Raw genomic sequence first — 27,395 nt, 5'->3', positions numbered from 1 at the left:
ATAATGCACCCAGTGATGTCACAGTGCAGGCATAATGTACCCAGTGATTTCACAGTACAGGGATAAAGCACCCAGTAATGACACAGTACAGGGATAATGCACCCAGTGGTGTCACAGTACAGGGATAATGTACCCAGTGATGTCACAGTACAAGGATAATGCACCCCGTGATGTCACAGTACAGGGATAATACACCTAGTGATGTCACAGTAAAGGGATAATACACACAGTGATGTCACAGTACTGGGATAATGCACCTAGTGATGTCACAGTACAGGGATAATTCACCTAGTGATGTCACAGTAAAGGGATAATACACACAGTGATGTCACAGTACAGGGATAATGCACTCAGTGATGTCACCGTACAGGGATAATGCACCCAGTGATGTCACCGTACAGGGATAATGCACCCAGTGATGTCACCGTACAGGGATATTGCACCCAGTGATGTCACAGTACAGGGATAATGCACCCAGTGGTGTCACAGTACAGGGATAATGCACCCAGTGATGTCACAGTACAGGGATAATACACCTAGTGATGTCACAGTACAGGGATAATACACACAGTGATGTCACAGTTAAGGGATAATGAACCCAGTGATGTCACAGTACAGGGATAATACACATAGTGATGTCACAGTACAGGTATAATGCACCCAGTGATGTCACAGTACAGGGATAATACACCTAGTGATGTGACAGTACAGGGGTAATACACACAGTGATGTCACTGTACAGGGATAATGCACCCAGTGATGTCACAGTACAGGGATAAAGCACCCAGTGATGTCACCATACAGGGGCAAGCTGTGTTCGAGCTCGATGCTTGAGTCAGTGTAATCTAATTAAGCCTCTATTTCTGAAAAGTTTCTGTCTCTCTTTTTTTTATTTTTTTTTGTAACTGGCCATACAGCTCTATAGTGTAGTAGTTAACATTCTGGTCTGTAATGTAGAAGGTTGTGAGTTCGAATCCCGTCAGAAATAGAGGCTAAATTGAATTTAAACATATATATAAGTTTTTAGCCATAATATATTTACATATATTATTATATATTTAGAATATATAGTATATTATAATATATGTAAATATATTATGGCAAAAACATCAGTAGTAGTTTCCCACATATTATGCATTCATATATATCAGAAGTATGATTATATATATATATATATATATATATATATATATATATATAAATACACTCACCTAAAGAATTATTAGGAACACCTCTTCTATTTCTCATTAATGCAATTATCTAGTCAACCAATCACATGGCAGTTGCTTCAATGCATTTAGGGGTGTGCTCCTGGTCAAGACAATCTCCTGAACTCCCAACTGAATGTCAGAATGGGAAATAAAGGTGATTTAAGCAATTTTGAGCGTGGCATGGTTGTTGGTGCCAGACGGGCCGGTCTGAGTATTTCACAATCTGCTCAGTTACTGGGATTTTCACGCACAACCATTTCTAGGGTTTACAAAGAATGGTGTGAAAAGGGAAAAACATCCAGTATGCGGCAGTCCTGTGGGCAAAAATGCCTTGTGGATGCTAGAGGTCAGAGGAGAATGGGCCGACTGATTCAAGCTGATAGAAGAGCAACGTTGACTGAAATAACCACTCGTTACAACCGAGGTATGCAGCAAAGCATTTGTGAAGCCACAATACGCACAACCTTGAGGCGGATGGGCTACAACAGCAGAAGACCCCACCGGGTACCACTCATCTCCACTACAAATAGGAAAAAGAGGCTACAATTTGCACGAGCTCACCAAAATTGGACAGTTGAAGACTGGAAAAATGTTGCCTGGTCTGATGAGTCTCGATTTCTGTTGAGACATTCAAATGGTAGAGTCCGAATTTGGCGTAAACAGAATGAGAACATGTATCCACCCTTGATGGCTACTTCCAGCAGGATAATGCACCATGTCACAAAGCTCCAATCATTTCAAATTGGTTTCTTGAACATGACAATGAGTTCACTGTACTAAAATGGCCCCCACAGTCACCAGATCTCAACCCAATAGAGCATCTTTGGGATGTGGTGGAACGGGAGCTTCGTGCCCTGGATGTGTATCCCTCAAATCTCCATCAACTGCAAGATACTATCCTATCAATATGGGCCAACATTTCTAAAGAATGCTATCAGCACCTTGTTGAATCAATGCCACGTAGAATTAAGGCAGTTCTGAAGGCAAAAGGGGGTCCAACACCGTATTAGTATGGTGTTCCTAATAATTCTTTAAGTGAGTGTATATATATATATATATATATATATATATATATATTAGTAATTACACATTTTTTACAATTACTAAAAAAAATATATAAATTTAATTTAGCCTCTATTTCTGAAAATTTTCTGACGGGATTCGAATTCACAACCATCTACATTACAGCAAAGAATGTTAACCACTACACTATAGAGCTGAATGGTGAGTTACTAAAAAAAAAAAAGAAAGTATTCCCATACAGCAGAAGTCTAATTTTTTATATTTTTTTGTATCTGGCCATGCAGCTCTATATTGTAGTTAGTGGTTAACATTCTTGACTGTAATGTAGAAGGTTGTGAGTTCGAATCCTGCCAGAAACTTTTCAGAAATAGAGGCTAAATTAGACACTGGGTGTCCCCAAGCTCTGACTCCACAGTCAGAGCAAGGACTCCTAAGCCGAACTAGAGTCCCGATACCCTCCCCTCTTCAAACCAGGGGGTGCCTGGTTTAATGCTCGGGTTCTTCCATTGACTTCCATTGTGCTCGGGTGCTCTGTAGAGCACCTCTACTCGAGCACTTTGGTGCTCGACCAACACTAGTTATTATTTATGGCATAATGTACAAAAATAATAATAATAATGCTGCTGCACATTTTAACCCTTTCGGCCCCGGAAGATTTTTCGCTTTGGCATTTTCATTTACTCTATGTCATCCTGGTGCTATAACTTTTTTATTTTTTCCATTCACATAGCCATATGAGGGCTTTATTTTTGCGAGACAAGTGGTGCTTTCTGATGGCACCGTTTACTGTTGCATATGATGTATTGGGAGCTTGAAAAAAATTGGGTGAAATTGAAAAGAAACAACACAATTTTGCCACAGTTTTATGGGTTTTATATTTACGACGTTCCCTATGTGATAAACTGACTTCTGCCCTTCATTCTCTGGGTCAGTATGATTACAATTATACCACTAAGGCCTCATGCACACGACCGTTGTTGTGTTCCATTCCGAAAAATGGGGTTCCGTTGTTCCGTGATCCGTTTCCGTTTTTGTTTCCGTGTGTCTTCCTTTATTTTTGGAGGACCACCAGATATAAAGGAATGTAAAAAAAAGTCTAAGACAGGTTTGCCATGCAAATGATAGGAAAAAAACGGACGCGGAAGCGGATAACAATCTTGTGTGCCTCCGCGTTTTTTAGCGGTCCCATTGACTTAAATGGGTCCGCGAACCGTTTTCCGCGAAAATAATAGGACAGGTTATATTTTTTTGACGGACTGGAATCACGGATCACAGACGCGGATGGCAAATGGTGCATTAGCCGAGTTTTCAACGGACCCATTGAAAATCAATGGGTCCGCAGAAAATCACGAAAAATGGCGCAACTGACACGGAATAAAACGGTCGTGTGCATGAGGCCTTATGTGTAGTTTTTCTTGTGTTTTGATACTGAAAAAAAGAAAAACTTTGAAAAAAAAAGTTTTTTCTTTTTTTTGGCATATCCTGAGCCTCATAATTTTTTTTAGATTTATGTCTGCGGGGTTGTGTGTCATTTTTTGTGGGATGACCTGTAAATTTTACCAATATTTTGGGGTGTGTATGACTTTTTGATCACCTTCTATTCATTTTTTTGGGGAAGTGAAGCAACAAAAAAAAGGAGAATTAGCCATTTTGATTCTTTTCCTGTTACACCGTTCACTGTAGGATAATTATTTTTATATTTGAATAGTACAGGTGTTTTCGGCGATGCCTTTACTTTTTTTTATTTTATTTTTTTCATTTTTATTCTAGGGAAAGGGGGATGATTTGATTGTTTATATATTTTTTCCATTTTTTTAAGTAATCCAAGGTAACTATAACAAGCAATCATTAGGTTGCCATATCTATTCAGAAATGGAATTTGATCCATTACTCAATATAGAATTTAGTACATTGCAATGTAGTGCTGCCACCTGCAGGCCTGTATTGGTATATACCTGTGATAGTCGTTGGAGGCTGCAGCAGGCTCCAGGCTATGATTACCAGTCAATAACTTCCCTGATCTCAGCGAGAGGAAGAGTCCAGTGCTCCTGACTTTTCACTTTCACCACTAAGATGCAAAGGTCCCCCGCCGATCAGCTGTTTGAGAAGGCAGCAGTGCTGGCAGTATCACCGCGGCCTACTCACAGCTTCCCGCAGGCCAGTGAGGTCACAACTATTTCACTGGCCTGGGCAAAGCTCAGTCCCATTCATGTCAATGGGTATAAGCTGTGCCCAGGCCACATGACATAGCTGTGAAGTCACTGGCCTGCGGGAAGCTGTGAGAAGGCCAAGGCGTTACTGCGAGCTCCGCTGCCTTCTCAAACAGAGCTGATTGGCGGGGATCCCGGGTGTCGAACCCTCGCCTATCAAATGATGACGACCTATCCAAAAGACAGATCATCAGTAAGAAAATGTGTAGAACTCCTTTAGAGACACAGGGGGACCCTCCAACCTGTACCAACCACGTACATTGTACACCAATGGACACCTTTGGGGAATTTTTTTTTTTTACTGAAATGCATGTATTTTTGTCTAAAAATAATTTTTTTAAATAGCTTTTATTTATTATTTTGCACTATTTTGGTACTGCAGCTTCTCTTTTTACAGTACATCGCAAACTGCAGAATACCATTCCCAGTCAAATCTCTTAGGCGAGCTCTTCTCTGAAGACTCCGCCCTCTAAGCTAAATTATGGTCAAATCAAACTGCTGCACAGTGATTTCAATATTTATTATTTCATTGCATTTATACATTTTGTCTCCTGCTGATATCTATGACCTCCTGCGGCAAGCTCACAGTCTTGGATATTCTGATGTCAATTATAATTTATTTTGTTTTATGTCATTTATAGAGGCTCTTATGTCAGATCTCCAAAAAAGAATTACAGAAGCGTTTGAAGTTTTTGACCATGAAAGCAACAAAACTGTAGATGTCAGGTAGGGAGGTAATAACATGATGTGTACACCATGTGAAATTCCAATGCTTGCCAGTTTTTCTCAGGATTTCATGTTTTTATGTGGCGTTTATGCTATGTTTTGTTTTTTTCCTGCATTCAATCCACATTCATGCCAGTCGGATGGGAAACCATTTACTTCAATTGGGCTGCAAAAGATGTGGACAGTACACAGTATGCTGCCCGCATCCTATGTCCATTCCGTGGCACCCGCAAAAAAATAGGACTGTTCTGTAGAGGCCAGAACGTGCAAAATGCAGTGCGCACATGGCCGGTATCTGTATTTTTTGGATCCGCAATTTGCGGACTGCAAAACAGGCTACGGTCATGTGCATGAGCCCTTGGTTGGTTTTTAGACCAGTGTACAGGTCCATTCTACAGAAATGGAGGCATGGACAGACGAGGACATGTCATCCATGTGTCATGCAAGATGGAACAGGCAGTGTTACTTGGAGATCTCTATGAATACATTAACATATTGGAATTATAATCCAGTACATTTTTACGACACTCATTGACAAAAAAATAATGCACCCGGCACCTGCTTCCAACAATTCCCTATTGGGGGGTTTATTTTTTGTCAATGAGTGTATATACGCTGTATAAAATAAAGGTTTCAAACATTTTAGCTGTTTTCTGATCATGTATTGCCTTTTCTGTGTTATAGAAATAATCCTGCCACAGCAGCCCCAACATTTCATTGTGTACTCTAAATCTCCCCAATTAGGACACTTTTCAATAATTGCTGCCTGGCAGTTCTCTTTTTATTTAAGTTTTAACCGGGGAATGGAGTTCATGAGGAGACATGAAGTACAGAGAGGAGGTGGGCATGTGACTAATGAGCAGCAGCACTTGTATGCAGTCTCCATTACCACAGTCTGTCCTGTGCATCCTCTCTGTACTTCATGTCTCCTCATGGACCCCATTCCTACAGAGATTCAGCGGAAGATCTTCTCATCTGTATTCAGGATCATAATCCCTGACAAGTAGGAGAGGAGGATGAGGCAGCTCTTTACCTCAGTGTTGTAAAGTAACTTGTCCTCCCGTGAGATTAGTACAAGTTCTGTGTGTACTAATAAGATGGCTGACATTTTATTTCTCCTAATGATTGCTCCCTAGGCAAAACAAACTGTTATAACTAATGATGGGTATTTGGGAATATATTTATAAAAAAGTAACATTTAAGTATTTTCATTTTTTAGAGAACCCCTTTAATTTTCTGTGGATTGAAAATAGCGATAAAAGTAAAGTATGGTTTTTACCATGCTTTAGTGGCCAACAGTACTTTAGCATAAGTTATATATGCTACATATAGGTGACAGACAACCTTTGATAACTTGTGCATTGAAATAAAACAAATAATGAAATTTAAAGAAAAAAAAAAAATGTACATATGCCCTTATAGGGAATATTGACATCATAGAGAGGGGTCTTCTACTCAGGACCCCACTCTATGTTGATAACGGATGCAGATGGTTGTATTATCAGTAACGGAAGCGTTTTTGCTGAGCCCTGCCGGCTAGTGTGAAAGTAGCCTTAGCCTTCTAACGTCCCTAAAAAATAAAATGGCATTCACAAAATGATCCAAACATAAAGCACACATATGGGAAATGTAAAGTAATAACTATTTTAGGAGGTATCATTATCTGTTTTAAAAGCAGAGACATTGAAATCTGGAAAGTTGCGAATTTTTCAATTTTTTTTGTAAATTTGGTATTTTTTTCAAAATAAAAATGAAAAATATTGATTGAAATTTACCACTATCATGAAGTATCATGTGTGACGAAAAAACAATCTCAGAATGGCCTGGACATCGTTTCAAAGGAATTTCCAAAAAATGGCTTGGTCCTTAAGGTGAAAACTGGCAGGGTCCTGAAGGGGTTAAACAATGTGATTTTTAAAAAATTTTGTTCACAGAATCACAATCTTTTAGCTATTCTGTTTTACAGGGAGATTGGGACAATCATCAGGTCCTTAGGGTGTTGTCCAACTGAGGGGGAACTCCATGACATGCTTGCAGAGGTAAGGTATTTTTCATTCCAAGGCTATATTCACCCTTGTTTTAGCACGTTACATCTTCACTGCGGTTTTGTGATGTAGTACATTACCGTAGCCGTAAAGGTGGTGTTTCTATTGAAAAACATTAGACATTAGAAAACTACAGGCGAAAACATGTCATTTTTATATGCAGTGGGATTTTCAATAAAAACCTAGAAACATTTTAGTAGAACTATAAAATAGTCAGTCTTTTAGCACCCCCTGCTGGTCTGTAAAAGAACTGCACAGACTATAAGGATATCATGTTTAAATCTCAGAAAATACTTTTCTTTTCCAATAAGGTGGAGGAAGAAGAGCCTACAGGATACATTCGTTTTGAGAGGTTTTTACCGATGATGACAAAAGTGTTACTAGAGAGAAGGTATGGAAAATCTTGTCTGGAAATTGCAGAAAAATATAGCACAGACCCAATGTAATAGATTTAATAATAAATCTTCATATTTAAATCTTAATGCCCTTATGGCGGATACCTGTTTTTCTGATCTCAGAGCACCAAATCTTCTGCAAAGTCGGAGTTAAAGGGTCATTCCCATCTGAACATTTATGGCATATGTACTCATCCATTCCATAAATGTCCTATCTCGAGAACGGGGTCTAACGGCTGCTATGAATGGTGAGGTGGCTCCAGTCACTTCTATGGGAGTTCTAAAAATACCAAGTAAGCGTGGTTACTTATGTTCAGAATTCCCATAGAAGTAAATCAAGAGAGTCTTGCATACATGGCCACCTCCCCATTTTTCGCGGCTACCAGACGGGGCCCCATTGTCGAGAAAGGCGCGGATCCCACCTCTGTGGATATGCCATAAATGTCCTAGAGGGAAATAACCCTTTCCATTTTGACTACCTGCAGCGACCACTAGAAGGAGCTTGTGCCATATGTGATGACATAGTCATAGAGATGTGCCATTATTTACTTTAGTGGGAAAACCCGACCTCCCTATCGCTATGGTTCGCCTGATTAAAGCGCTGTATCTCTTTTGTTGATCTGAGGCTCTGTACTTGAGTTATCAAACTTTTTCTTAATATGCAAATGAGGCCTTTGATGCAATGAGGGCTATGTGTCTGTGCAAATAGTTGGATGGGGCGGTCACTAGTGATTGATAAATCAGGTTGCAGTAAACTGCTCCTGCAGCTAGCCAACATTTTGTGATCTAATGCTGCACCTGTGCAATTATTGGAGCTGATTACCTAAAAACTGAATTTCAACCTTTATGAAGATATAGGGGGTCACTTATGAACAGATATATGCCACTTGTTGCAACTGTTTCCCCCTTTCTGACGCTCACGCCATGTCTAAAAAAGGGACGGGGAAGGACCGGCAGACCCATCTCATTTATCATTTTCTACACCTGTTTTAGGTGTAGAAAATGGTCTAAATGTATGTCAGCAAGGGAGCTAGCGTAGATTTAGACGAGTGTAAAGTCCGCCTAAGTTTTGTAGGGGCCGGCGCCTCTCCTTTACTTATGGGGATGAACCGCCAGTGCAGGAGGGACAAAGACCGGCGTCTTCATAAATCCACAGTCTTTATAAATGTCCCCCATAGTTTGAGTATGAGAAATTAATCAGAACAGAATTTTAAACTTATTCACATTTGAAAAAAATAGGTTAAAGCCAAACTGAACATGCAAGACCATATATCTGTAATCAGATAACGGTAAGAATAACCCGCTGCTGCACATTTAATCATCAGATTCCCTCTTTTGCATAACTGGATGCTTCATCCTTTTCAGCTGTTAAGGGCCCTTTACACGGGTTGAGTATCCGCCAGATAATCGTTCAAAGTAACGCATGTTAGTGATTAGCTGTTGGTGTAAGGCCGAATGCACACAGACGTGAGCGGTCCGTGGTATCTCGGCCTGGCATCCTGCTGACATTGGTTGCTGCTATGACGCCGTGCGCTTCATGCCGCCGCTGCACTACAGTAATACACTCGTATGATCTACGGCCGTGTGCATTCGGCCTAAAGATGAACAAGTGAAAGGCTCGTTCATCGGGTAATAGATAATTTGTGCCGATAGAAAAATTGACGCTCTGCTGCTGGCAAACCACAAGTCTGTATGGGGATGAGTGATGGCATTAACGATCTCTCTCCCCATACTGTGGAGGAGATCGCTGCATGTAAACGGAGTGGTCTCCTCCACTGGCAAGCAGGCACTTGCTGGAAAGAAACGCTTCCTTCCTGGCAGTTGCCTGCTGAATGTTTGGAGTGTATTGTGCCAAATTTATAAAAAATAGCACACCTCTTAAAAAATCTTGTGCAGTTTGGATTGTCTTAAAGTAAAAGTCCAACCACTGCATGGATTTCTCATTAAAATTAATGGGACATTTTTTTTTTTTTTTGGGGGGGGGGGTGCATCACAAGCATTATAGTACAAAATATAGACAAATTTGGCATGAAAATTCCTCTGTCTGAACAAGCCATAGAATAAACATATAAAGCAAGGGAGAAAGTGCAAAGAAAACTAAAATATGTGATACCTGTGGGGTCAGTTTCAAAACACCTGAAGGTAGCACATTCATCTATTCAAAGGATAATATGTGAGTTTAAGGCCTTATGCACACAGCCGTTGTTTTGGTCCGCATCCGAGCCGCAGTTTTGGCGGCTCGGACGCGGACCCTTTCACTTCAATGAGGCCGCAAAAGATGCGTACAGCACTTGTGTGCTATCCACATCCGTTGCTCCGCAAAAAAAATATAACCTGTCCTATTCTTGTCCGCTATTTGCAGACAAGAATAGGCAGTTATATTAAAGGCTGTCTGTGCCGTTCCACAAATTGCGGAATGCACACGGACGCCATCCGTGTTTTACGGATTCGCGATTTGCGGACCACAAAACACACAACGGTCGTGTGCATGTAGCCTAAAGGTGTTGTCTCACATCAGCAAATGGCCTTTATCATGTAGAAAAAGTTAATAAAAAGCACTTACTAATGCATTGTCCATATTGCCTCCATTGCTGGCTGGATTCATTTTTCCATCACATTATACACTGCTCGTTTCCATGGTTATGACCACCCTGGAATCCAGCAGTGGTGGTCATGCTTGCACACTATAGGAAAAATCACTGGCCTATGCGCATTCCTGTGCGCTCTTTTTCCTATAGTGTGCAAGCATGACCACCACTGCTGGATTGTAGGGTGGTCGTAATCCCTGGAAACAAGCAGTGTATAATGTGATGAAAAAGTGAATCCAGCCAGCAAAGGAGGCAATATAGACAATCACAATACATTAGTAAGTGCCTTGTATTAACTTTCTTTCCATGATAAATGCCCTTTGCTGAAGTGAGACAACCCCTTTGAGCAGGATTTCTCTCATGCTGAGGATATTGATATGCAAAGCAGTTTTTATCTGAGGTTTGTATATGGTGTGTGTCCATATGGATAGGCCCGGGTTCAGCATGACAATGTTCTGTGTCTTCTGTCTGAATCGAGGCTTTCTTATGCGTCTTGTTTACTAACCTACCAAACAGCCCATATACAGCGTGGAAAATGGCTCCTCACACAGGAAAACCGAGCAGATAGGAATGAAGTATTGAGCATTTATTCCAATTTATTCCAGCGCTTTCATTTATCAGGGTATGTCCACAAATATTAGTGAAAGCCGAGAGATCATCTGTAAGTCAAAGGATAGGTAATGCACTTATCTATTAGGCAGTGTTCAAATGTAGTATAATTGCCAAGGTTATATCACATTATACACTGTTCATATCGAAGGGTTACGACCACCCTGCAATCCAGCAGCTGTCATGCTTGCACACTATAAGAAAAAGCATTGGCCTCTCTGGTGGCCAGGACCACGGGAGTGCTCATAGATGCGCAGCAGCTCCTGGCCACCTCGTATCTGTGCTGTAGTGGTGGTCATAACCCTGGATATGAGCAGTGTATAATGTGATGGAAAAATGAATCCAGCCAGCAAAGGAGGCAATATGGACAACGACAATACATAAGTAAGTGCTTTGTATTAACTTCATGATAAATGCTAGGGATGAGAGAATTTCTCAAAAATCCAATTTGTCCGGTTTGCCTAATTTTTAGAAAAAATTTGGTTCGATTCAAATTTATTTGTGGCGAATCGTGTTAAAAAACTGCTATTTCCTGGCTGCAGAGAGTCTTTATAGTGGTGTAGAACACTGTGCCTTGCAGTAACACGCATAGGGAGTCTGCTGTGGTAGTGAAATAATACTGTGAGTTAGTATGACATGGAGATGACAGGCGTCACTCTTAGAATCACTGCACACTTCACTTATTTGGGCAGTCACAGGGCCAAAACTGACCAAATAACTCAAGTATGAACTCAGCTTTACAGGTCAATGTTAGCATCAAGAAGAAGTGCACTCCTTCTACACCGTCGGCAGCTGATTCCACATAGATGTCTACAGAACCTGTTCTATTAAACGCTTATACAAGTAGAGCCCCCCCCCCGACAGAGTGGAGAGGGTGTCAGCAGTAAGTTTGTGTTGACATCACTGATTATTTTGCCCTTTATCTGATCCGTCAGAACAATAACCCCCCAAAAAACGGATCCTGTCTGTGGAGCATCCACCTTCACTTGGTCAGCATTTGTTCAGTAATCCATCAGTATTGCTAAAACCAAAAAGAACAGGAGTGGAGGGACCATGTCATGCAGGCCTTACAGCTGTTACATAGACAGGATCCGTTGTGAGTCTCATTTTTTCTTCCTTCTGACGGATCAGAAGAAGGGTCAAATAAATTATGATGTCAGCCAGGCCAAAAGGCAAAATAGTGGCCCAGTCATGAAGTGGGGAGGGTGGGAACAGCATGAGAAGTCCACAGAGTGGCCATATGACATAGTGGTGAGGTGGAAGCAGCATGAGGAGACCAGAGTGGCCCAATGACAGAGTGTGGAGGTGGCAGCAGCATCAGGAGGAGGCCACAGAGTGGCACAATGACAGTGTGGAGGTGGCAGCAGAATCAGGAGGCCACAGAGTGGCACAATGACAGAGTGTGGAGGTGGTGGCAGCAGCAACATCAGGAGGAGGCCACAGAGTGGCACAATGACAGTGTGGAGGTGGCAGCAGCAGTATGAGGAGGCCACAGAGTGGCACAATGACAGAGTGTGGAGGTGGCAGCAGCAACATAAGGAGGAGGCCACAGGGTGGCATAATGACAGTGTGAAGGTGGCAGCAGCAGTATGCGGAGACCTCAGGGTGGCACAATGACAGAGTCTGGAGGTGGCAGCAGCAGCATCAGTAGAAGGCCACAGGGTGGCACAATAACAGTGTGGAGGTGGCAGCAGTATCATCAGGAGGCCACAGAGTGGCACAATGACAGAGTGTGGAGGTGGCGGCAGCAGCAGCATCAGGAGGAGGCCACAGGGTGGCATAATCAGTGTGGAGGTGGCAGTAGCAGCAGCAGCATGAGGAGACCACAGAGTGGCACAATCACACAGTGTGGAGGTGGCAGCAGCATCAGGAGGAGGCCACAGGGTGGCACAATGACAGTGTGGAGGTGGCAGCAGCATCATCTGGAGGCCACAGACTACAGAGTGGCAAGGTGACATAGTGTGAAGGAGCAGCATCATAAGCCCACAGAGTGGCAAGGTGACATAGTGTGGAGGTGGCAGCAGCATCAGGAGACCAGAGAATGGCAAGGTGACATAGTGTGGAGGTGGCAGTAGCATCAGAAGACCACAGAGTAGCAAGGTGACATAGTGTGGAGGTGGCAGCAGCATCAGTAGACCACAGAGTGACCCAGTGACAGAGTGGGGAGGTGGGTAGCAATATCAGTACCAGCTAAAGATGGTGGGTGAAAGAAGGAGCACTTGGCATCAGATGTGTGGCATCAGGCGAGTGGCAGCATCAGAATAGTAGCTGAAGCAGGTAGCCAGAAGAAACCGGTCTCTTTTGTCAAAGTGTTGGTGTGGCACCATGGATGATCTAGTCTGATGCATCAGGCATTAGTGGGTGGAAATCCTGGCTGATCCATGCCTGATTCATCTTGACAAAGGTCAGTCTCTTCACATTTTGAATGGACAGGCGAGTTCTTCTTGGGGTAACTATGGCCCCCACTGCACTAAACACCCACTCTGATGCCACACTACGCAGGACAGCTTTTCCAGGACAAACTCTGCCATTTGCGGCCACAAATCAAGTTTGGCTGCCCAGTAGTCCAGCGGATCTTCAATGTGGGGTGGCAGGGTGCACTCCAAGTATGCCACCACCTGCTGGTTTAGGTCCTGCTCCAGGTCTAGCTGCTGATGGTGAGTAGTTTCTTCACTAGGCGGGTGAAGTAAGCTGCTCATCAGCAACTTTAGACTCAAGTTGCTGCTGATGGAGCTGGAACTGCTCCTACCCCCCCCCCCCCCCATCCTGCCACAGCAGAGGAACATGAGCGCAGAGGGCCCCCCGGTCAGACCTGCGAGAGGATGGACTATGGCGCAGATAGGCAGCGGCCAACTGACTACATAGGATGTCTCTATAGTAGTTCAGTTTGTCCTCCCTCTCAGCAGGTGTAAAAAAAGGCCCCCATTTTGGACTGTTAGCGAGGGTCCAACAGGGTGGAGAGCCAGAAGTCATCCCTCTGCCGAATGGTAACAATTCGGCTTTCACTAAGCAAGCAAGTGAGCATGCATTGGGCCATTTGTGCAAGTGACTCGGAGGGACTCCCTGCCTCCATCTCCACTGCATACTGCCACGGTGTGTCTGGGTCCTTTGCCTCGTCTTCTTCATTGCTCTGTAGCTCCTCTGGCTGCTCCTGCGCCTCCTCTCCTGTCACCTGTGTAGAAAAACCACCCATTTTGCTACACATTGCTTGTGCTCCAATGTCTTCCTCCAGTTCAGTTACCCACAGGGCTCTTGTGGCTGTTGAGATCTAGGCGCCACGTCTCCATTCCACTGACCAGCCAGATTTACCAGCATCTGTTCCAGGACATGAAGCAGTGGAATGACGTTGTTCATCCCGTGGTCCTGGCGACTGACAAATAACGTGGCCTCCTCAAAGGGCCTGAGCAAACGGCAGGTGTCACGCATGAGCTGCCACTGGCTGACATCGAAGTTACACAGTGGAGTACTCCTGTCTGCTTGGATCATCAAGAAATCGTTTATGGCCTTTCTCTGTTCGTATAGTCGGTCCAACATATGGAGAGTGGAATTTCAACGGGTGGAAACGTTGCATATCAGCCTATGTTGGGGGATGCCGTTCTGACGCTGCAGATCAAGGAGGGTGTGCTTTGCGGTATACGAGTGGCTGAAGTGCATGCAAAGTTTCCTGGCCATTTTTAGGATGTCTTTCAGATGGGTGGAAGACTTCAGGTACCGCTTGACAACCAGATTGAACACGTGTGCCATGCAGGGCGCATAGCTGAGCCCTCCTTGACGCAGCTCCGACACCATGTTCTTCCCGTTGTTGATCTCCATGGTTCCGATTTTGAGGATTCGATTTCTTGATGAAGGACACGGAGCAGTTCCTCCCCTGTGTGACTCCGTTCGCCCAAGCAAACCAGGTGCAGAACAGCGTGACACAGCCGTGCCCTGCACATGTGGTATGCTGGAGGGGCAGTGTGAATTGTCTCTGCAGTGGAGGCTGAGGACACAGGGGAGGATGAGGAGGCAGAGGCGGACATTGTCGCAGGACCAACGGCGTAAGAACGTGGAGACGAAAGCGGCGTCACCTGGCCAAGTTGCTGGTGTGGCTGTGCAGAAACCACATTCACCCAGTGGGACGTAAAGAACATGTATTGTCCCTGACCGTAGTTATAGCTCCACATATAGCTTTGGCAGACACCGACAGGCTCAAGGACTGGCCCACCTTCTGTTCTATATACGTGTGCAGGGCTGGTACTGCCTTTTTGGCAAAGTAATGACGCCTTTGGCTCTCCACCTTGGCTCGGCACAAGCTATCAGTTCTCTGAAAGGTGCAGAAACCACCACTTGGAAAGGGAGGGAATGCAGCACCAGCAACTTGGCCAGGAGCACATTCAGCTTCTGCGCCGTTGGATGAGTGCACGCATACTGTTGTCTCTTGGCAATCAGTTCGGTGATCGATTGCTGACGAAATGACTGACGAGGAGTAGAAGGAGGAGCAGGAGCATCAGGACCAACAGATGATGGGAAGGACAGACAGCTCCCTTCGGCTGGGGTGGTGGAGCCTTGACTGCCTGAAATCGGGTGTGTGCCACTGGGTAATGCAGCAGCGGTTGCTGCGGCAGGCTGGACCACCACATCGGAGCCACAGTTCTCCCAGGCCACTTTATGGTGACGCTGCATAAGTTAACGCAGGGCCGTAGTGCCAACATTGGCACCCTGGCCACGCTTCACCTTCTGCCCACAGATTCTACAAATGGACATGTTCACCTCCTCCGCCGTCTTAACAAAAAAACGTCCACACCGCCGAGTAGGTGGTTTTACCCCCAACATTCCGCACTGACTGACTGCTACCACCGCTGCTTCTGTGAACCCCTGCACCACTACTTTCCGGGCAGGTAGGCTCCTGCGAAGCGGATGGTCTACCCCGGGCACGTTTGGCTCACGACCTCCCAGTGCTGCAACTCTGCTGACTCCCGGCCACGCTAGCAACTTGCTGGCTACGCTGCTGCCTCACGGGCAAGCTGCCACCCTCTTCTCCCAATGATGATGAAGCCCCTAATTCACCCGGGTCCCAAGTGTGATCAGCTACATCATCATCATCGAGTACTGTCTGCACGTCACTGATGTCCTCCTTAACAGTCTCTGTGTCAGGAGCCTGACCACTCGCAACACCAGCTCCCACGCCACTCTCCTCATCACTACTTGCCCGCCTACCGGAGGAAGCGGCAGATGTCTCCTCCACATCTTAGTAGCTGCTGACTGTCCTCTAGTAGCTCGTCCTCGCTGTATAGTGGAGCTGAGCCCACAGCATATAATACTTCTCTGGCTGAGGGAACAGAAAAGGACAGAGGCAGGTTCAGGACAGGGGAGGGCACAGGGCCTGGTCCCGGGCCATGCCAACTAAGGGTTGTGTTTTACGAACCCACCGACTCTTGGCTGGGGGTGTGTGATGTCATTTGGGACAACCATTTAAGAACCGCTGGGTTGCTGGTCAAGACACGACCGCTAGATCCCCTCGCTGTGGCTCCTGCTGCCACGCCCTCTTACTCTGCTGCGACCTGTGCCCGCGCCAGAAACATTTAGGCCTCTGCCACTACCCTGTGCAGGGCCTGGCACTTCTCTGATTTACATACTGACATAAATAAATAGGAAATATTTTTCTTTTTTCTTCTTATACACTCCGCAAAAGGCTTTAGAACATATAACTTCACCGCTGAACTGCAAATATATATTTTTTTGCCACTAATACACGCCAAAAAGGGCTTTAGAACATATAACTGCACCGCTGAACAGCAAATAATATATATTTTTTTGCCACTAATACCCGCCAAAAAGGGCTTTAGAACATATAACTGCACCGCTGAATGGCAAATAGGCCCTTACTTTTTTCCACTTATACACTCCAAAAAAGCCTTTAGATCATATAACTGCACCGCTGAATGGCAAATAATATAGAAACATAGAAACATAGAATGTGTCGGCAGATAAGAACCATTTGGCCCATCTAGTCTGCCCAATATACTGAATACTATGGATAGCCCCCGACCCTATCTTATATGAAAGATGGCCTTATGCCTATCCCATGCATGCTTAAACCCCTTCACTGTATTTGCAGCTACCACTTCTGCAGGAAGGCTATTCCATGCATCCACTACTCTCTCAGTAAAGTAATACTTCCTTATATTACTTTTAAACCTTTGCCCCTCTAATTTAAAACTATGTCCTCTTGTGGTAGTTTTTCTTCTTTTAAATATGCTCTCTTCCTTTACCGAGTTGATTCCCTTTATGTATTTAAAAGTTTCTATCATATCCCCTCTGTCTCTTCTTTCTTCCAAGCTATACATATTAAGGTCCTTTAACCTTTCCTGGTAAGTTTTATCCTGCAATCCATGTACTAGTTTAGTAGCTCTTCTCTGAACTCTCTCTAGAGTATCTATATCCTTCTGGAGATATGGCCTCCAGTACTGCGCACAATACTCCAAGTGAGGTCTCACCAGTGTTCTGTACAGCGGCATAAGCACTTCACTCTTTCTACTGCTTATACCTCTCCCTATACATCCAAGCATTCTGCTGGCATTTCGTGCTGCTCTATTACATTGTCTTCCCACCTTTAAGTCTTCTGAAATAATTACTCCTAAATCCCTTTCCTCAGATACTGAGGTCAGGACTGTGTCAAATATTCTATATTCTGCCCTTGGGTTTTTACGCCCCAGGTGCATTATCTTGCACTTATCCACATTAAATTTCAGTTTCCAGAGTTCTGACCATTCTTCTAGTTTTCCTAAATCCTTTTCCATTTGGCGTTTCCCTCCAGGAACATCAACCCTGTTACATATCTTTGTGTCATCAGCAAAAAGACAAACCTTACCAGCGAGGCCTTTTGCAATATCACTTATGAAGATATTAAACAAAATCGGTCCCAGTACAGATCCCTGTGGAACCCCACTGGTAACATGACCTTGTTTTGAATGTTCTCCATTGACTACAACCCTCTGTTGTCTGTCACTCAGCCACTGCCTAATCCACTCAACAATATGGGAGTCCATGCTCAATGACTGCAGTTTATTGATAAGTCTTCTATGTGGGACAGTGTCAAAAGCCTTACTAAAATCTAGATATGCGATGTCTACTGCACCTCCACCGTCTATTATTTTATTCACCCAGTCAAAAAAATCTATAAGATTTGTTTGACATGATCTCCCTGAAGTAAACCCATGTTGTTTTTCATCTTGCAATCCATGGGATTTTAGATGTTCCACAATCCTATCCTTTAATAGGGTTTCCATTAATTTGCCTACTATTGATGTCAGACTCACTGGTCTATAGTTGCTCGATTCCTCCCTACTACCTTTCTTGTGAATGGGCACGACATTTGCCAATTTCCAATCTTCCGGGACGACTCCTGTTACTAATGATTGGTTAAATAAATCTGTTAACGGTTTTGCCAGCTCACCACTAAGCTCTTTTAATAATTTTGGGTGTATCTCATCAGGCCCCTGTGACTTATCTGTCTTCACCTTAGACAGCAAACTTAGAACATCTTCCTCTGTAAAGATACATGCATCAAACAATTTAATAGTCATTCTTTCTAGTGGAGGTCCTTCTCCTTTTTCTTTTGTAAAAACTGAACAGAAGTATTCATTAAGGCAGTCGGCTAGCCCTTTATTCTCTTCTACATACCTTCCGTCCTTTGTTTTTAATTTAGTTATTCCTTGTTTTAATTTCCTTTTTTCATTTATATATCTGAAGAATGTCTTATCCCCTTTTTTCATAGACTGAGCTAGTTTTTCTTCTGCCTGCGCTTTAGAAGTTCTTATAACTTGCTTGGCCTCTCTCTGCCTAATCTTGTAGATTTCCTTATCTTCATTGCTCTGGGTTTTTTTATAATTACAAAATGCTAGCTTTTTATTTTTAATGATTTGGGCCACTTCTGCTGAGTACCACATTGGTCTCCTCCTTTTTTTGCTTTTACTGACAAGTCTAATGCAATTTTCTGTTGCCTTCAATAATGCACCTTTTAAGTAGTCCCATTTCTCCTGGACTCCATGTAATCCGTTCCAGTCTGATAAGGACTCATTTATGACTAATTTCATTTTTGAAAAGTCTGTTTTTCTAAAATCTAAAACTTTTGTTTTTGTGTGGTGGGACTCTTTCACAGTTCTTATATTAAACCACACTGACTGGTGATCACTAGATCCCAAGGTTTCGCCTACAATGACATCATATACCGAATCCCCGTTTGTGAATACCAAATCCAAAATGGCCTCCCTCCGGGTTGGCTCCTCAACCACTTGTTGTAGAGATAACCCCAGTAGGGAATTTAGAATATCTGTACTCCTGGTAGAACTTGCTATTTTGGTTTTCCAGTTTATATCTGGAAGATTGAAATCTCCCATAATGATAACTTCTCCTTTCATTGTCATTTTAGCTATTTCTTCAACTAGTAGATCATCTAGTTCTTTAACTTGACCAGGTGGTCTATATATCACACCTACACGAGTTACTGCATGGTTAGCAAACTGCAACGTAACCCAAACTGACTCTATGTTGGCCTCACCAACTTGTATTAGGTTAGATTTAATGCTATCTTTCACATACAGGGCCACTCCTCCTCCTTTCTTGCCTTCTCTGTATTTTCTGTATAAAGAGTACCCTGGTATGGTTATGTTCCAGTCATTTCTTTCATTAAACCATGTCTCCGTAACAGCCACTAAATCTACATTCTCAGATGCCATTATTGACCCAAGTTCATTGATTTTTTTACCTAAACTGCGAGCATTTGTAGACAGGACTCTGAGCTTATCATTTCTTAACCTCTGTGCTTCTGACCTGTTCTGGCATTGTTTCGGGGGGCAATTGGACTCTTTTGTGACTTTTTTCCCACTAATACACGCCAAAAAGGGCTTTAGAATATACAGGTGAAACTCGAAAAATTAGAATATTGTGCAAACTTCATTTATTTCAGTAATAAAACTTAAAAGGTGAAACTAACATATGAGATAGACTCATTACATGCAAAGCGAGATATTTCAAGCTTTTATTTGTTATATTTTGGATGATTATGGCATACAGCTTATGAAGCCCCAAAGTCACAATTTTGAGGTACCTTTGCTCAGGGGGTATGGATTAATTAGATTACTAGAGTGTCACACTTTGAGCCTAGAATATTGAACCTTTTCACAAAATTCAAATTTTAAGCTGCATTAATGCAATTCCTTTTAATTTGCATTACTGAAAAAAATGGACTTTTCCACAATATTCAAATTTTTCGAGTTTCAACTGTATAACTGCACTTCTGAACGGCAAATAGGCCCTTATTTTTTTTCACGTATACACGCCACAAAAGGCTTTAGAATATATAACTACACCGCTGAACGGCAAATAATATATTTTTTTGCCACTAATACACGCCAAAAACGACTTTAGAACATATAACTGCACCGCTGAATGGCAAATAATATACCGTATTTTTCTCTTTATAAGAGGCACTTTTTCCCCCCAAAAGTGGGGGGAAAATGGCAGGGTGTCTTATAAAGCGGATGGTGCAATTTTTGCTGACACTGATACATCGCCAGCCGCTATGCTGCACAGCGTGGCCTGCGATGTATCAGAGCTCTATCACGCCGGGTAGGAGGAGGGACTGGAGGCTGGCAACTGCTGTTGCACTCGCGGCGAGGCCTGATGCAGTCACTGTACTCCATTACATCGGGCCCTGCTCACAGCAGTCTTCATATGTGAAGTCTAGTCATGTAATCCTCAACCAGTGGCTCTGCTTTGCTAAACTACGGTAATCTCTGTAGTAGTACTCACTATCAAACTAGCAGGGAGGCCGGCAGCGTAACGTCACTCACTCCGTCATGCTCCTCCCACTTTATTAATGAAGCTGGTCGGAGCAGGAGCGTGACTGAGTGAGTGATGTTACATTGCCGGCCGGCCTGCCTGCTAGTTTGATAGTGAGTACTACTACAGACGATTACCGTAGTTTAACAAAGCAGAGCAGCTGATTGAGGATTACATGACTAGACTTTACATATGAAGACTGCTGTGAGCAGGGCCCGGCCCGCTGTATTGGGGGTCATTATTTACACAAGGACATGAGAAGACCTAGAGGGGACCATCATAAGATGCTATATATGTGTCATCCACAGATCCCCCCATAACAGTGTCATCCACAGATCCCCCATTAACAGTGTCATCCACAGATATCCCCATAGCAGTGTATCATCCACAGATCCCCCATAACAGTATTATCCACAGATCCCCCATAACAGTGTCATCCACAGCTCCCCCTATATCAGTGCTTCATCCACAGATGCCCCCATAACAATGCGTCATCCACAGATGCCCCCATAACAGTGCGTCATCCACAGATGCCCCTATAACAGTGCATCATCCACAGATGCCCCCATAGCAGTGCATCATCCACAGATGCCCCCATAGCAGTGCGTCATCCACAGATGCCCCCATAACAGTGCGTCATCCACAGATGCCCCCATAATAGTGTCATCCACAGACCACCATTAGTTCAAAGCACACCTTTTGGTTCAAAATATTTTTTTCTTATTTCCCACCTCAAAAACCTAGGTGTGTCTTATCATCAGGTGCGTCTTAGAAAGCTAAAAATACTGGTATATTTTTTTGCCACTAATACACGCCGATAAGGGCTTTAGAACATATAACTGCACAGCTGAACGGCAAATAATATATATTTTTTTGCAACTAATACACGCCAAAAAGGCATTAGAACATATAACTACACCGCTGAACAGCAAATGATATATATTTTTTTGCCACTAATAAATGCCAAAAAGGGCTTTAGAACATATAACTGCACCGCTGAACAGCAAATTATATATATTTTTTTGCCACTAATACACGCCAAAAAGGGCTTTAGAACATATAACTGCACCGCTGAAGGGCAAATATATATATTTTTTGCCACTAATACATGCCAAAAGGGCTTTAGAACATATAACTGTACTGCTGAACGGCAAATAGGCCCTTACTTTTTCCACTTATACACTCCACAAAGGGCTTTAGAACAAATAACTGCACCGTTGAACTGAAAATATATATTTTTTTGCCACTAATACACACCAAAAAGGGCTGTAATTTTCTCACTTCACCATACAACGGCTAATAAGCCCTTTTTTCCCACTAATACAATCCAAAAAATGCTTTAGAACATATAACTGCACCGCACAAGGGCAAATAAGACGTAGAAATATGTTGTTGTAATAAACCCTGTTAATGGCTGTATCAAACAGCACTTGCACCCCAATAACAAGAACGGTTTGCTGGAATTACAGAGCTGTATAATGGCAATTTGGATCCCCAGTCAGTGCAGCAAGGTGTAATAGGATTGTTCCTATCACCCAGGCTGTAAACTCCCCTACTGAACTCTGTTCTGCTTCAATACTGTGGAATGAATCCTCCCTATCCTTTCCCTGAACTTCTATACAGCAAGATAAAAGTTTTAAAGTCTTTTCTACCACTGTCCTGCTGACGTCTCTCCCTGCACTAAGTACACTGAAAAATGGCTGAATCCAAGATGGCTGAGGCTAGTTATAGGGCTGTGACATCACAGGGCTAGCTGCTGATTGGCTGCATGCATGGCATTGTGGGTGATCCCTCGTTCCCAGAGTTCCTTGCTCCATGTCCTTACACGTGTAGCAGACATTTAGGAAAAAATGCGATTCGTTACCACGAAGAGTGAGTAAATTCATTTTCGCTGCAAATCAAATTTTTCCTGAAATTCGGATTGAATTCCACTTTGTCAACTTCGATACACTCATCTCTAATAAATGCCATTTGCTGAAGTGACACAACCCCTTTAACTTTGTCTACATGATGTTATTTGCTGAAGTGAGACAACCCCTCATCTGCAAAATCTACCAGAGAAATGTGACATGTAACCATTGCACAAGGCACACGTGACACATTCAATTTGCTTTGAAAATCTGTTTTATCCTTCTCTTCTTTAATTTATTGTAGATACAGACCAGTACCTGAAGATGTTCTCCTGCGAGCTTTTGAGGTGTGTCTATCCTGGTGGTCTCCAACCTGTAGTTTGACAGCTGTTGCAAAAGTACAACTTCCAGCATGCCGTGTAAGCTGCCGACTTTTGTGGCATGCTGGGAGTTGTAGTTTCTCAACAGCTGGACACTGGTCTATACCCATCATATTTATCTATACAATGAGGCGGCTCTGGAAGTTTTATTTTGTGATCTATTCTCTAGGTTTTAGATGAAAAGAAAACGGGATTCCTGACTAAGGATGAACTTATCAAATATATGACCGAAGAAGGTAACGCACATTCCTCCATTGTTGAGATCTGTCTTTATGTGAAATTACAACTACTAAATAACATCCATGCTGACTCTCATAGGAGAACCATTCACACAAGAAGAAATGGAGGAGATGATCTCAGCTTCCGTGGACCCAGACAAGAATATTGTCCCTTACAAGGAATATGCTTCAATGATGGTAGTAGAAGACTACTGACTAGCTCAATAGCATTATTCTTCTATTAGTACAGCCTACGAGTCAAATCATGGAATTATTGCGACTCACACCATGACTTTAATGTTTCCCTTTGGCGAAAAGTGGTTGGAAACCATCTTATAGTCATTGCAGAAAACCTGATTATGTTGGATTCTTGACAGTGATTGCTTACACCTTTTTTGCCACATTGAAATGGTGGTGTACATAGCTATGATTCCATGTTGTTACTATAACTCATGGGCAACGTCATGGAGCCCTAATCTGAGTTTGGCCCTTTTTTAAATACTTTCATATTTTTCACTAAATGTTTTAATTATTAAACATGCATTTAAATGAATGTGAACCCTTTCTTGGTAAAATGGTTGTAACAACACTTCTTCAAGACTTTTGTTAGTGTATAAGATATGGTAGTATACTCTATTGTGAAGATTTACAGTTGAAGTCATAAGTTCACATAGACCTCATGCACATGACCGTATTTTTTGTCCGCATGCCAGTTGTATTTTTTGCAAGTTGGATGTGGACCCATGCATTTCTATGGGGCCGCAAAAGATGTATGCCGTTCCTCAGCACTGCAAAAAAAGGTATGTGGACAAGAACAGGTATTTTTACAATAGTGCAGGACATGCGGTACGGGAAAGTGGGGGGGGAGCACATGTCAAGGATCCATGTTTTGCAGACTGCAAAAGACTTACAGTTGTGTGCATGAGACCTTAGCCATACTCATTAATACTCAGTTTTTCATAATTCCTGACATTTAATCCTAGTACACATTCCCTCTCTTAGGTCAGTTAGGATCTTTACTATATTTCAAGAATGTCAAAGATTAATGCTCGAGACAATGATTTATTTCAGCTTTTATTTAATTGGAGGTGTGCCTTTGGTGGTATTTTAAAGCCTACATTTCAAGGCCTACTTTCCTTTTTGCTTGAAATCATGGAAAAATCTAAATAAATCACTGGTAATACACTGAAAGGCAATGCATTACAATACATCTGTATTGTAATGCATTGTAGAGGGGATCAGACCCCCAAAAGTTGAAGTCCCACAGTGGGACAAAAAAAAAGAAAAGTAAAAAAAAAAGTGTTTTTCATAATAAAGATTCAGGTAAAAAAAAAAAAAAAGCAAAAACACAAATGCAATAGCACTCTGCAACCAGCACTCTGCCCTGCCTCTATGCTGGATGTTGAATGAGGCATTGGTGTACATTTTGGCCAAAGCATAATAAGCCACTCACCACGTCAAGGTCGCCTCTATGAGTGGTCCCTAACACTAGTTCCTACCTGTTTATGGGCCATGATAGCCACACAAAGTCCAGGGAGCGCAGGTACAGCATGCACGCCAGGCACACTCTGCTTTTAACCCCGTCCGGTGCCGTGACAGCTTTCATCGGATCCAGGGATGCAAGTACCAACATGCATGCTGAGCCCACTATATACTTCTCCTGGAGCCAAATGGCTACTGGTAGGCACTGTAAAAGTAGACTCAGTTTTATACTGACTTTAAAACCAGCCTCCAGGGCAGACTAACTGGTCAGGTGTGCATGACTGCATGGAGATCGCCACGCCTCCTATATATACTACAAAGAAAAAATGTGGGGGATTCAGTCAGCACAACCCTGTATGCAGGTGCACATCGCTATGGTGAAATACACATACAAACGCAAAAACACAAATGCAATAGCACTCTGCAACCAGCACTCTGCCCTGCCTCTATGCTGGATGTTGAATGAGGCATTGGTGTACATTTTGGTCAAAGCGTAATAAGCCACTCACCACGTCAAGGTCGCCTCTATGAGTGGTCCCTAACACTAGTTCCTACCTGTTTATGGGCCATGATAGCCACACAAAGTCCAGGGAGTGCAGGTACAGCATGCACGCCAGGCACACTCTGCTTTTAACCCCGTCCGGTGCCGTGACAGCGTTCATCGGATCCAGGGATGCAAGTACCAACATGCATGCTGAGCCCACTATATACTTCTCCTGGAGCCAAATGGCTACTGGTAGGCGCTGTAAAAGTAGACTCAGTTTTATACTGACTTTAAAACCAGCCTCCAGGGCAGACTAACTGGTCAGGTGTGCATGAGTGCATGGAGATCGCCACGCCTCCAATATATACTACAAAGAAAAAAGTGGGGGATTCAGTCAGCACAACCCTGTATGCAGGTGCACATCGCTATGGCGAAATACACATACAAACGCAAAAACACAAATGCAATAGCACTCTGCAACCAGCACTCTGCCCTGCCTCTATGCTGGATGTTGAATGAGGCATTGGTGTACATTTTGGCCAAAGCGTAATAAGCCACTCACCACGTCAAGGTCGCCTCTATGAGTGGTCCCTAACACTAGTTCCTACCTGTTTATGGGCCATGATAGCCACACAAAGTCCAGGGAGTGCAGGTACAGCATGCACGCCAGGCACACTCTGCTTTTAACCCCGTCCGGTGCCGTGACAGCGTTCATCGGATCCAGGGATGCAAGTACCAACATGCATGCTGAGCCCACTATATACTTCTCCTGGAGCCAAATGGCTACTGGTAGGCGCTGTAAAAGTAGACTCAGTTTTATACTGACTTTAAAACCAGCCTCCAGGGCAGACTAACTGGTCAGGTGTGCATGAGTGCATGGAGATCGCCACGCCTCCAATATATACTACAAAGAAAAAAGTGGGGGATTCAGTCAGCACAACCCTGTATGCAGGTGCACATCGCTATGGCGAAATACACATACAAACGCAAAAACACAAATGCAATAGCACTCTGCAACCAGCACTCTGCCCTGCCTCTATGCTGGATGTTGAATGAGGCATTGGTGTACATTTTGGCCAAAGCGTAATAAGCCACTCACCACGTTAAGGTCGCCTCTATGAGTGGTCCCTAACACTAGTTCCTACCTGTTTATGGGCCATGATAGCCACACAAAGTCCAGGGAGTGCAGATACAGCATGCACGCCAGGCACACTCTGCTTTTAACCCCGTCCGGTGCCGTGACAGCTTTCATCGGATCCAGGGATGCAAGTACCAACATGCATGCTGAGCCCACTATATACTTCTCCTGGAGCCAAATGGCTACTGGTAGGCGCTGTAAAAGTAGACTCAGTTTTATACTGACTTTAAAACCAGCCTCCAGGGCAGACTAACTGGTCAGGTGTGCATGACTGCATGGAGATCGCCACGCCTCCAATATATACTACAAAGAAAAAATGTGGGGGATTCAGTCAGCACAACCCTGTATGCAGGTGCACATCGCTATGGTGAAATACACATACAAATGCAAAAACACAAATGCAATAGCACTCTGCAACCAGCACTCTGCCCTGCCTCTATGCTGGATGTTGAATGAGGCATTGGTGTACATTTTGGCCAAAGCGTAATAAGCCACTCACCACGTTAAGGTCGCCTCTATGAGTGGTCCCTAACACTAGTTCCTACCTGTTTATGGGCCATGATAGCCACACAAAGTCCAGGGAGTGCAGGTACAGCATGCACGCCAGGCACACTCTGCTTTTAACCCCGTCCGGTGCCGTGACAGCTTTCATCGGATCCAGGGATGCAAGTACCAACATGCATGCTGAGCCCACTATATACTTCTCCTGGAGCCAAATGGCTACTGGTAGGCGCTGTAAAAGTAGACTCAGTTTTATACTGACTTTAAAACCAGCCTCCAGGGCAGACTAACTGGTCAGGTGTGCATGACTGCATGGAGATCGCCACGCCTCCAATATATACTACAAAGAAAAAATGTGGGGGATTCAGTCAGCACAACCCTGTATGCAGGTGCACATCGCTATGGTGAAATACACATACAAATGCAAAAACACAAATGCAATAGCACTCTGCAACCAGCACTCTGCCCTGCCTCTATGCTGGATGTTGAATGAGGCATTGGTGTACATTTTGGCCAAAGCGTAATAAGCCACTCACCACGTCAAGGTCGCCTCTATGAGTGGTCCCTAACACTAGTTTCTACCTGTTTATGGGCATGATAGCCACACAAAGTCCAGGGAGTGCAGGTACAGCATGCACGCCAGGCACACTCTGCTTTTAACCCCGTCCGGTGCCGTGACAGCTTTCATCGGATCCAGGGATGCAAGTACCAAC

The 27,395-nt window shown here is 43.6% G+C and overlaps 1 protein-coding gene across 2 annotated transcripts in view; it reads left to right on the top strand.

Moving 5' to 3' along the window:
• The window catches only part of EFCAB2 (EF-hand calcium binding domain 2), a 30,062-nt gene extending 6,457 nt beyond the window's left edge, over window positions 1-23,605 (top strand). Inside the window, exons 2-7 of one of the 2 annotated variants that reach the window (XM_040427333.1) lie at window positions 5,086-5,170; window positions 7,137-7,209; window positions 7,527-7,606; window positions 22,784-22,826; window positions 23,029-23,095; window positions 23,178-23,605. In XM_040427333.1, coding sequence (XP_040283267.1) covers window positions 5,086-5,170; window positions 7,137-7,209; window positions 7,527-7,606; window positions 22,784-22,826; window positions 23,029-23,095; window positions 23,178-23,293 — 464 coding nt within the window. In that variant the 3' untranslated portion in view covers window positions 23,294-23,605. Of the gene's footprint in view, window positions 1-5,083; window positions 5,171-7,120; window positions 7,210-7,526; window positions 7,607-22,783; window positions 22,827-23,028; window positions 23,096-23,177 lie in introns of those variants that run through there. The other variant, XM_040427334.1, reaches the window with a different exon arrangement.
• Window positions 23,606-27,395: the final 3,790 nt, after the last annotated feature.

Source organism: Bufo bufo, chromosome 4 (assembly GCF_905171765.1).
Source record: "Bufo bufo chromosome 4, aBufBuf1.1, whole genome shotgun sequence".
NCBI classification, from domain to species: domain Eukaryota; kingdom Metazoa; phylum Chordata; class Amphibia; order Anura; family Bufonidae; genus Bufo; species Bufo bufo.
Note: the sequence above shows the minus strand (reverse complement) of the source record. Positions and strands in the feature narration are given on the sequence as shown.